General features: G+C 35.1%; 1 protein-coding gene across 1 annotated transcript in view; it reads left to right on the forward strand.

Annotated features, from left to right (window-relative positions):
• Nucleotides 1-12,316, forward strand: part of ABCB5 (ATP binding cassette subfamily B member 5) — a 118,047-nt gene that overhangs the window by 14,941 nt on the left and 90,790 nt on the right. The window contains exons 5-12 of the mRNA XM_044244552.1: nucleotides 2,018-2,209; nucleotides 2,295-2,466; nucleotides 4,619-4,743; nucleotides 4,824-5,001; nucleotides 6,547-6,660; nucleotides 6,971-7,081; nucleotides 9,803-9,928; nucleotides 11,319-11,522. Coding sequence (XP_044100487.1) covers nucleotides 2,018-2,209; nucleotides 2,295-2,466; nucleotides 4,619-4,743; nucleotides 4,824-5,001; nucleotides 6,547-6,660; nucleotides 6,971-7,081; nucleotides 9,803-9,928; nucleotides 11,319-11,522 — 1,222 coding nt within the window. The remainder of the gene's footprint in view (nucleotides 1-2,017; nucleotides 2,210-2,294; nucleotides 2,467-4,618; nucleotides 4,744-4,823; nucleotides 5,002-6,546; nucleotides 6,661-6,970; nucleotides 7,082-9,802; nucleotides 9,929-11,318; nucleotides 11,523-12,316) is intronic.

Below are 12,316 nucleotides of genomic sequence, written 5' to 3' on the forward strand. Positions count from 1 at the left end.
ATTTGCCAACACATAAACTGGGAATAATGGGGAGCAACTGTATGTTCTTCTGTGTTTTCCTTGATACTTCACTTTCCTGGCTTTCTACCAGGAAAAAAGCTATGGTTAGCTCCATGTTGGCCACTCTCCAGCTTGCTTTGCAATTCTTTCTCTTTACCCCAAACTCTACCATGTACCTGAGCTCATTCCTTGGTCCTCTATCTTTTTCATCTACACTTAATTTTCTTTCTCTGTGGGTAGTCTCAGTCAGCCCGTTGTTTTAATTACCACCTACAAGCTGATGACTTTCAAATTTACATCTCTAGCCTAGACCCTGCCCAACTATTTCAGACTCTCATTTTCAGCTTCTTATTTAAAACCCACTTTGATGTTTAATAGGCACCTTGGTCCTAATGTATCTAAATCAAAACACATAATAGCTCTTACAAATCTATTCTATTTCCCATTGTCCATAGCTGTACATGGCACATCATTCACCGAGTTGGTCAAATCAAAATCTACGGACTTATACTTAATTTCTCCCCTTCCTGCATTCCTCACAGTCAGTACATTGGCAATTTCATTTTGCTGTATTTCCAAAATTAGAATCTGTCCATTTCTCTGTACATCAGCTGCCACCATTTTCGTCCACGTTCCTATCCTTCTCACACACTGGCCATTGCAATAACCTCCCAACTGCTTCAGTTTGTTTCACTTCCATTTATTCTTCATAGAGGAGCCAGACTAATCTTTTGAAAAGTTGAACTGATAAGGGCATCCCATGCTTTAAATTTTCCAATGGTCTACCTTTTTTCTTAAAATAAAAGCTGTGCAGGGCACCTGGGTGGCTCAGTGGGTTAAAGCCTCTGCCTTTAGCTCAGGTCATGATCCCAGGGTCCTGGGATCAATCCCTGCATCAGGCTCTCTACTCAGCAGGGAGCCTGCTTCCTTCTCTCTCTCTCTGCCTGCCTCTCTGCCTGCTTGTGATCTCTGCCCGTCAAATAAATAAAATCTTTTAAATAAATAAATAAAAGCATGCAATGTACCATGGCTGCCTACAATATTTGCTAAATTCTCTGACCTAATCATTTCATACCATTTTGGAGTTATTTTGTTCCTGGAACATGCTAAGCTTTTTCCTGCCTCAGATACCTTATTATTTTCTCTCCTTTTTCTCTATTGTTTTTCTCGCTTTTCTTGCTCTATTTATGGTTAGCTCCATTTTACCTTTTGGAATCCAGCTCTTTTACTTCCTCAAAAAAGTTTTTCTTAACCATTCTATCTGTATTAGCTCTCCCAACCCACCTTTTACTCACTGGTTATTCTGTGACTTATCGCCCTGTTTACTTCCCTCATAGAACAACCTAAAATTATTTTTCTGTGTGTATTGTCTGTCTCCTCCCACCAGGATATAAATTCTTACACCAGTATGTCAATAAAGGAAGGCCTTATCTTGCTCATGACTGTATCTCTAAAATGCCACACATAGTGGGTACCTAGTATATATTTTTTAAATGACTCCATTTATCTGGTCTCCTGTTAGATTGTTTTCAGCTCTTCTTTTTTGTTGCTAACTACCATGACCATCCAGCTAGATTAATCTTTTTACATATTTCCTTAGGACAAATTCCTAAAGTTGAATTTTGTATTTAATAGTATATATATATATATTTAAACTATTTTGTACAGTGCTTTAAACTACTATCATTTATTCATCCACCTATTCCATGTACAACTATCTTAATTACTTCAGTGTAACTTTCCTAATGAAAGTATTAAAAATTATTGAAAGAAGATATAAGCAGCAAGTGTTATAAAATAGTAGTTTCTACTAATAATTTAAGAGAGACACACTCTAGACTGGAGAAACCTAGAATTTTGTATTCAATGTACTTTACTTCTCATGGAGATTTATTTTGACTTATTTTATAGGCTATAGCACAAATTCTCTCAATCAAATATTATGACATCTCATTTTTTTATCAAAGGGGAAAACTGCACTTGAGTCTCACTAATATTTCCAATAATCATTTTTCAGGTTGACTCTGTATTATATTGGAATAGGAGTTACTGCCTTGGTTTTTGGCTACATGCAGATTTCCTTTTGGGTTATGACAGCAGCACGACAGACCAAAAGAATTCGAAAACAATTTTTCCATTCGGTTTTGGCACAGGACATCAAATGGTTTGATGGTTGTGACATTGGTGAATTTAACACTCGCATGACTAAGTAAGAGGATTGATGTGTAGTATATCGACTTTGTTTTCATATATTCTATATCAGTGACTTAACTGCATTTACTTACTTGTTTCAGTGACATCAACAAAATCAGCGATGGTATTGGAGAGAAGATTGCTCTGTTTTTTCAAAACATATCTACTTTTTCAATTGGCCTGGCAGTTGGTTTGGTCAAGGGCTGGAAACTCACCCTGGTGATTCTCTCCACATCACCACTTATAATTGCTTCAGCAGCCATATTTTCTCGGGTAGGCAAGATGGCTAAATGCAGTGTTGACTGGAAACAGGAGTATAAACTAGGTTATTTACTAAATTTGTTAAATAAGGCGTTTCTATTCATTTCCTATATCTAAAAATGGAAAGGGATATTAAACATCACCAATACTTTTGATTTTGTTCACTGTTAATCACTTTTTTGCCTTCAAGTTATTTGACCACAATGAGGTTAATTTTAATATCTTACTAACACTAAAAGAATTCCTCTTCATTTAGTAGCCTAGTGCAACTTCAAATGATAGCGTAGATAGAGAATTATGAGAGAGTCTTACACATTCTAAATTTCCAGATAAATGTGTGCAATTCATTTCATCAGAACAAAATAAGAAAATCCTAAAATTGTAAACACTTTTTCATATCGGTCATTTCAAGTTTTTATTTTTTATAAGGCTCTTAAATTACATTGCAAATGTGTACTAATGTCTCCTTCTTGTACTTTAGAAATCTATTTCAATTTTTTAAACAAATTATGTATTTTCATTTTAAATTATACTTCTAGCACTATTGTGAGTATACCACAAAATATTAATCTATTTATAACCTGGATTAGAAACCAATGCTCTATGTTAAGTACAAAAACAACCAATATATCCCAGTATCTCTCTACAAATCAAGTCTGGCAATTCTACCAATGTGTATATCCATCACCTCGATTGGAGGCACAGTGCATTCTTAGGGATGGATGAGGTTTTTTATTTTGCAAAGCTAATTGTTCTTTATGGAAATCAAAGCTATAAAATTCACTGAATTTATTTGCTAACACTATTCAAGTTCAACCAAACAAGAATTTGCAGCAGTAAAATTCTATGGCTGAATAATTTCCTAACAGGTTTCAATGTTTAGGCAAGAAATCTTTATCTAATGAGACTTCTAGTATTGACCTTATAGCCCTTATAAAAATCTTCATCCCCAGCATATTTGAAATGAGGAAACCTCTCAATAGGAAGATTGCCAACTATGTGTTACTGAGGTCAGAGCTTAAACTTAACTGCCCAGGAAAGGAAAGTGGATAAGAAGGTTAGAGGTAACATCAGTGGGTAATCTAAGTTCTGCTATTATATTAACTGGTTATAAAAAAGAAGCAAATAAAGCTCAAAGTTATCCAAATAACCAAAGACGCCAATATGTGTGGTTTCTACCTTACTTTGATTCATTTATTAAACATCAGGGGTTTTTGCTAGATGTTTCTTCCTTTCCAGTGATATATATGTGAATTCAGAAAATAATGAGTATTACTCAGTTTATGCTACCTTCTTTAACAACTGTCCAAGTGTGTCTTATGTAAAATCATCTCCAATTATGTGGAATGTGTTTTGAAAATGAAATTTGTTATGTGAGTAGGCAATAAAGACTTAGAGTTCAGAGGTCAATTTTCCTTCTATTCCATTTCATTGAACAATTGTTCTAAACTAAATGAAATCCTTTACTATTAAAAGAGTAGGAAGTGAGATGTTTAATAAAGAAGCACATTCTGATTTTAAAATTTTTAAAAATCAGGTAAACCTGCCTAATATCAATAAGCATGATATACTCCTTCTTCTCTGTCTCTTAAATCTCACCTCTTACTGTTAGAGATATAGGATTTACTAGTAGCCTGCATTATGCAGTAATAGCTTCAGCGGTCATAATCCAGACATATGCAGGATCATCTTCCTCTTCTGCTTCTGTGACCTATAGCCTACAGAAGACTTGCTTTTTACGTAATAACAAATCAAGTGGAATTAGGCTTACTAGTTTCCAAAGTGCACCCAAAAAGGACTGTGTCCCTAATACCCATCTCCAAATCAAGTCTTTCCCAATTTTATTTATGTAAGTACCCAGGTTCTAAGGTTTTAAAAATATAGGGAGAGAACAGTGAAGCTCTGCTTATACAAGGCAGAGTAGAAATTTAGATTGAAGATTACTTCAGACTAAGCTCTTTCCCTGCAGTGAGACTTTAAAAAGTCAGTTAATATCTCTGGCAGTTGCTTTCCTAATTTGCAAACTGAGAAGTTAGGTCAAATGATCTTAAGTACCTTTTCAATAATAAAGTCTGCTGTTCTAGATTCTACCTGAATTAAATGCTCTGCACGTTACTGACTCAGGATCATTTTTTTGGTTAACTGTGGTCCTGGTTTATTACAGATAATCATTTCATTGACCACTAAGGAATTAAATGCCTATTCCAAAGCTGGGGCTGTGGCAGAAGAAGTCTTGTCATCAATCCGAACAGTTGTAGCCTTTGGGGCCCAGGAAAAAGAAATTGAAAGGTCTGTTCCTTTAATTATGACAATATTTGCTTGGTTTTAGTTTTCCCAAAGTCTGTTCCATTGCATTTTGTCTTTTTAAGGTATACACAGAATCTAAAATATGCAAAGGATATTGGCATAAGAAAAGCTATAGCTTCAAAACTCTCTCTTGGTGCCGTGTACTTTTTTATGAATGGAACCTATGGACTTGGTTTTTGGTATGGAACCTCTTTGATTCTTAGTGGAGAATCTGATTATACCATCGGAACTGTTCTTGCTGTAAGTCTTGACAGCAAAGGTAACTGGCCTATATAGTCTTCTTATCTAGAGCTTAGTAAAAATTGTCTTTGAATGACAATGAATGTCAAAAAATGAATGTTTTTTATAAATACTTATTTCCATCAAATGATTTGTATAGGGGCGCCCGGGTGGCTCAGTGAGTTAAGCCTCTGCCTTCAGCTCAGGTCATGATCTCAGGGTCCTGGGATCGAGCCCCACATCAGGCTCTCTGCTCAGTAAGGAGCCTGTTTCCCCACCACCACCCCGCCAGCTGCTCTGCCTGTTGTGATCTCTCTCTCTGTTAAATAAACAAATAAAGTCTTAAAATAAAAAAATAAAATTAAATAAATAAATTAAAATTAAAATTAAAAAATATTTTTAAAAAGATTTGTATATACCTTTAAATTATAGTTATAAAGGCAGGATTTATTCATCCAGTGTATCTTTAAAAGCACCATGCTTTTAGAAGAATCCTAAATGAATTTTCTATTAGGATACAGAGTTTTCTTAATCCAGCAATTAAAAAGGCCAGTCTCTAGTGAGACTTTTACCTTTCAAACTTGCTGAGGTAAAATGGCAGTCTACATTAACCTTGTTGAATGTCTTCCCTCTGAAAAATTTTGTAGATTAAACTCTCCTGCCCTTCCTCTGTCCTTCAGCATATGGTAATGTTAAAGACAGACTATCTGCAGCTCTGTCCAATGTCACAATTTAGAGGGTTGGTTTTTTTTTTTAAACTCTTAGGGGTTTTATGTTAAATTTTTATTTATTCACTTATCCTCCCAAATTTCAACAATAAACAGTTCAGTTCAGGATTAAGAACAATTTGTCTTGCTGAACTGAATTGATCTGGTCTATATTACTTCAGTTATTTGGCCTTCCCATTCTATGTAGATTTCCTTTCTGTCAACTAAAGTTATCTTTTGGATTTGAGACTTTAATCATTAAAACTTGTATATAAATGAAACTTGAGCATGAGGAATTTGGGGCACATCCTTATTTCTCAATTTATATGTGACTTGGGGCAAATGACTTGTTAAACCTTAGCTTCCTCATTTGAAAGATAGGGAAAATGCCCCTGACTTAGGTTCTTTCCTTATTTTATTTTTTGCAAATATGTGTCTGTCTGAAAATGAAAGATATCCAATAATGTAAGAATTCAGAGAAGTTCAACAGAAATAGTATAATGCCTCTATGCTACTGAAATCTGTGACCTCCTTCTCTGTAAAGTTTAAGGGATCAATCAGCAAGGAGGAAAGGCAGCTCATCTCGCTCAACCAGTAAGCACTCCATAGTAAGCAGATTTTCCTACTCAGACTTCCCGGCAGGTGATAAGAAACACATGGGATAATCAAAAGCTGTTTCACATTAAGAAAAAACCATCATACTTGAATTAAATTGTTTCCTTTATATTTAGACAACAACTTCCATTCCTTCCTACCTTATTTCTCTAATATCTCTTTGATCTCAGCCATATATACATTTCATTCTGTTGTCTCTCTTATGTAATTGAGGAGGGTAAATATTATTTTCTTGTCCCTATAGGTTTTTTTTAGCGTAATCCATAGTAGTTACTGCATTGGAACAGCAGCCCCTAACTTTGAAACCTTCACTATAGCCAGAGGAGCTGCCTTTCATATTTTCCAGGTTATTGATAAGGTAAGACTTCAAACTGCTTTGAAAGATAGCTACCATTACTACAAGAAAGAAACCAAAAAATTGACACATTTATTTCACTAAAACAAAAAGATGGGCAAAATCCATGTTGGACAATTGGCTATGGAAAGAGATTGTTTTAACTTTTCTAAAATGACATTGTGTTTTATTGAAATCTTCATGTCTAACTCAATATACTTCTGAAGCAGAAAAGAAAACATTGTAAAAGAAAACAGTCTTTACGCTATTTTTAGGATGTAGAGTGTCAGGTTAGTCCATTGAAGATTTGTAACATTCTCCTTGTTTTTCCAAGAAACCTGCAATAGATAACTTCTCAACAACAGGATATAAACCAGAATGCATAGAAGGAACTGTGGAATTTAACAATGTCTCTTTCAGTTATTCGTCAAGACCATCTGTCAAGGTAGCTTAATTTAATTATAGAATTGTGCAGTCTTATGTTATCTTATCCTGGCCAATATCTCTTCTTAAGAGATTATTTAGGATCATTTTTACTTTTCTTTGAGACTTCAGGAAAGAAAGAGAGAAAATAAAGAAAAAAGAAAAAGAGAGAGAAAGGAAGGGAGGGAGGGAGGGAGGGAGGGAGGGAGGGAAAGAGTAGGCCAAAGCCAGGAAAGGGAGAGAGTGGAAGGGGAGGAAAGATAGATCAGTAATGGACCAAAAACTCTTGAAGAGCTAGTTATATTTTGCAGCCTCTTTTCTACATCCAACTGACTAAAACATTTTCAACTCCCTGAAATTCCTTTACTCTGCATTTGGGAGCACACCAAAATGTCTTGGATTGATGGCATCACCTATCAGTGGTCCCTGAATATTATCACATTCAACAGAGATAACTCAAATTAGCTTTCTAGTCTCCAACCTGAAGAAACTATGCCCATGTTGTGCCTTTCCCTTCTCCCTTTTCTAAGAGCTCTACTGCACCAGCATTCGTGTTTCAGGTACAACTCTTCCTCACTTTTAGATACATATACACACTCACGTGTATGAGCAGTCACACTTGCAGCACAGAGTTTTTCCACCCTCCATCATTTAGACTTTGACAAGTTCTTGTGAAAAAATTTTCAGTCTTTTCTTTTTCTTTTCATTTTATTTGTGTACTTATCCAAAAAAGGTAGTTACAGCTAAAAATTGCAAAGAGTAATTACTAACAAAATACCTATGTCATAGGAAAAGGAGACCGTGGGGCAATTGGGTGACTCAGTCCTTTAAGTGTCCAGCTCTTGGTTTTGGCTCAGATCATGATCTCAGGATTCTGAGATTGACCCCCGTGTTGGCTCCATGCTCAGCACGGAGTCTCCTTGTCCCTCTACCTCTCTGCTCCTCCCTCTGTGCCCATTCTTTCACAAATAAAACCTTCAAAAAAAAAGAAGGAGACTATTTTAAGTAAAACTGATAAAAAATTACTAATGTCATCAACCTTTAATACTGTCTAAAATGCCCTCAAACCCCCTGTAAAATTTGCATCAAGAAAAGATCTGTCTACTCCTACTTTCTTATTTTTCTCTTTGATTGAAATTCTCTTTTCAAAGCTTTTTATTTTTTTAAATTTTTGTTACTTAATTACCATTACTGGAATAGTGTTGTTTTCTACCATTTTTCTTAACATAAACACAGCATTTGCAACTACATTTGGGTTGGTTGTTGAACACTTAAGTACCAGTTTGCCATTAAATTGCAAAGTAAAGTGCTCTCTGGGTTTTAAACAACTTTTTAAGTGAACTTTTTGAAATATAGCCCTTTTTTAAAGCTAAAGAATGAATAATTTTAAACAAAGAAAGAGTCTACCACTTTTAAATAAACAAAACACAGATTCTTGGGAAGCCTGATCTGCTCAGTCTGTTAAGTGGCTCCCTTTGGTTCAGGTTATGATCCCAGATTTCTGGGATGGAGTTCCACTTCAGGCTTCTGGCTCAGCAGGGAGCCTGCTTCTCCCTCTGCCTGTCATTCCTCCTGCTTGTGTGTCTCTCTCTGTCTCCTTGACAAATAAATAAATAAATAAATATTTAAAAAGCAACAACACAGATTCTTCCAAGGAAAGTAACAGAAACCAACTCCAGACTGAAGTACAGAGAAGGTACTCCCACCATGAGTCCCCAGTTTCTCACCTCCTTTACACAATTCTTCCCTGCTTGGCCCTTTGAAAGTTTTATGTTTAGCTTATTTAAAGGGTCTGTTTCTTTACAAATGGGGAGATCAAAGTGAGAGAGTCCAAGGAGAGATTCCCATATTTTCTGGCTGAGTACATATAAATGCAAGCAAAAATAGGTGAGGGTTTGCTTGCTGTTGTCATTTTCATAGGGCAGTTATTTGTCAGCCTTCTCTCACATTGAAGGTCTGTAGGACACTAAAAGCTGGTAGCAACTCTCAGTGATTGAGAAAAATTTTAAAGTGCTACACCATGAGATCTGCTAGAGAAGGAGGGTTTCTAATGGTGGAATCCCATTCATGGGAGCACCTAGAGAATCTTCCTGGTTGTTTTACTTTGCAATACATTTTGTGATAATATTAAATATATATATATTTTTAAAGTATTTTACTTATGCATTTATTAGAGAGAGAGAGCGCGCACAAGTAGGCAGAGTGGCAGGCAGAGGCAAAGAGAGAAGCAGGCTCCCTGCTGAACATGGAGCCCAATGCGGGATTCAATCCCAGGACCCAGGATCATGACTTGAGCTGAAGGTACCGGCTCAACCCACTGAGCCACCCAGGCATCCCACATTTTAAAGAAATAATTTCCTTAAGTAGCTCATGAAAATATCTGGCAAGATTTCATTCACTTGTTGCAAATTAGAAGATAAAAGCTTTCACTAACTTGGTAGTCATTATATTGATATAAATTGAAAATATGAACAGTTTGCTGTGGCTAGTTAATATTCTAGGAGTAATCTTAATCTAGATCCCCTCTTTATATAGAGATGGTAACAGTTTTTTAATCATTTTTCAAAGTTATGTAAATTTTTATTATACATGTACATGAAAGAAAACAAGATCTAAATTTGTTTTTAAGTATCACAGAAAAATTCATTTTCTGTTTATAATTATACATTAAATCTCTGAAAATATGGGAATCATATTTTCACATACCTACTTTTATAGAATTTTTCTCTCTACTTTCCAATAGATTCTGAAAGATCTGAATCTCAAAATCAAGTCTGGAGAGACTGTGGCCTTGGTTGGCCCCAGCGGCAGTGGGAAGAGCACTACAGTCCAGCTTCTACAAAGGTTATATGATCCTGACAATGGCTTTGTAAGTTCACCTAGCAAAATCATTTGTAGCACCTAGCAGTCATTTCATCACATGATGAAATTAGGAAATACCACCTCATTTCATCACATGATGAAATTAGGAAATACCACCTATAACAGAGGGCTTACAACTATATCAGTTTTTAATTTTTAACATTAGCTTTTCTCAGCCAATTCATTTTCTTTCCTGTATATCCATTCATTCAGAAAATATTTATTGAACACCTACTGTGTGCTAGGCAGTGTTCTGGGTCCTGGGGAATATTGATGAGCAAAGCATAAAATCCTCTGCCTTCATCAAGTTTACACTCTTGATGACAAGAGATGGACAAATAAAATAAGTAACATATAGTATGTTAGAAGGTGATGAAAGCTGTGGAGAAAAATAATTTGTAGTACTCAGAATTTATGAGATTATCAGTTTCTCAAAATATCCCAGAAGAATATTACCCATAATGTTGCACTTGGCTTTGTTACCCTTGTAAATAGCATAGAGAATAAGACTACAATAGTTACGGAAGCATAATTCTTAATGCTTCTCTTAAAATTTTTGGCTATTTAAAAGAAAATCTACCCTGATAGAGCCTGGTTTCATTTAAATTTGACTTCCTAAGTCTTCATTTGGACCATACTAGATTCACGTATTCATGCTAATATTAAATAACTAGATTATTAGATAAGCATTCCATACACAAAACAGTAGCATAGAATACCCATGCTCAGAGAGAATACTAAAGTTGGTGAGAAAGATAGGCTCTGTAAGTTATAATTATCAAACCTTGACCCTCCCACTGGAATATTTGGAATAATGGGTAATGACACTATCTATGAGGAAGACTGTGTTCATTTACTATTATTTATATAAATGAATAAAAGATACTTTTGCCTTTTGCAGTGAAATGGGGTGTTAAAGAGAATAAAGGGAATTTCCTAGGGTCACCTGGCTGGCTCAACTGGAAGAGCATGTGACTCTTGCCTCAGGGTTGTGAGTTGAACCCCATGTAGGAAATAAAACTTTTTAGAAAAAGTGCATGTTTTAGAAAAATATGCAAAGATCACATCAGTCTTAAAATAACAAAATTGAAGTTTGTTACGTGTGTTGACATTATAACATTTGTGGCTCCTATAGCATGTATCTACTAATTTGTTTTTCTTCGAGTTAAGATTTTCAGGTGGTTTGACAAGATTTTAAGCCAGGTTTTTGACATTTTATTCATTCCCATTTATCAGAAAAAGTGTTGACAATATACGTACTATAAATATTTTACCAAAATAAGTCTTTTATCCCTGAAACACCCTGCTCCTCAGCTTATGGTGTGAACTACTAAAAAGACTCTAAATACAATGCAGTGTAAGGCATCACAACATGATTCATTCCTTTGGTTTGGCAGATCACAGTGGATGGGAATGATATCAGAACTTTGAATGTACACCATTACCGAGAACATATTGGAGTGGTCAGCCAAGAGCCTGTTTTGTTTGAAACCACCATTAATAACAATATTAAATATGGACGGAATGGAGTGACTGATGAAGAGGTTGAGAAAGCAGCAAAAGAAGCAAATGCTTATGATTTTATAATGGCATTTCCCAATGTAAGTACACTATGTAGCCTGTGGTCTTAACTTAGAACTAAAGCAGGGCAATATTCCAAAAATAAGATAACAAAACAATAACTTCTACAGAGTAGGAGCAGTGTGAATAACTGTTGGATTATCCTAAATGAAACATCTAAAAATGAGAAAGCATGGCAACAACCAGAAGAAGAAATGCATCATTGAATCATACTTAGTTCTTACTGGTTCTCACTGCAACTGGAAAAGAAAAATAAATGAAGAATATATAACAAAGAAATATGAGACAAAATCATCAGTCCAAACTGAGAATTGCTGTGTCTGCAAATTGTTGATTTTTAAGGCCATCTTGTGGCTAAAAGTGAGAATGTCACAGACAGTGTGGAGATTGGTTCTGTGATAAGGCAAAAGAAAAACTACGACTGTTTTTTAGAAGCACATGAGGATCATGGGGTAGGAGAGGAAAAAATAAAATATGTTGAAACCAGAGAGGGAGACAGACCATAAGAGACTCTTAAGCTCAGAAAATAAACTGAAGGTTGCTCAGTTTTTAAGTTTTATACTTTTTTATAAGTAATATATTATACATTAAAAAATTTTAAAAAAGAAAAAAAAAAGGAGCACATGAAGCCAGTAATGGAAAACAGATGTAAAATCATATTTGGAAAGAGAGATAATAAACTAAAACTCTTGATATTAGTTTATATCACATCCTAATGGGTATTTAGAATTGATAGGTATAAAACCATTTATTTACATTTCCCAAAGTATTCATTCATCAAAATTACCTTGAAACTATTGTGGGGCGCATTCTG

Source organism: Neovison vison, chromosome 4 (assembly GCF_020171115.1).
Source record: "Neovison vison isolate M4711 chromosome 4, ASM_NN_V1, whole genome shotgun sequence".
Classification (NCBI taxonomy): Eukaryota; Metazoa; Chordata; class Mammalia; order Carnivora; family Mustelidae; genus Neogale; species Neogale vison.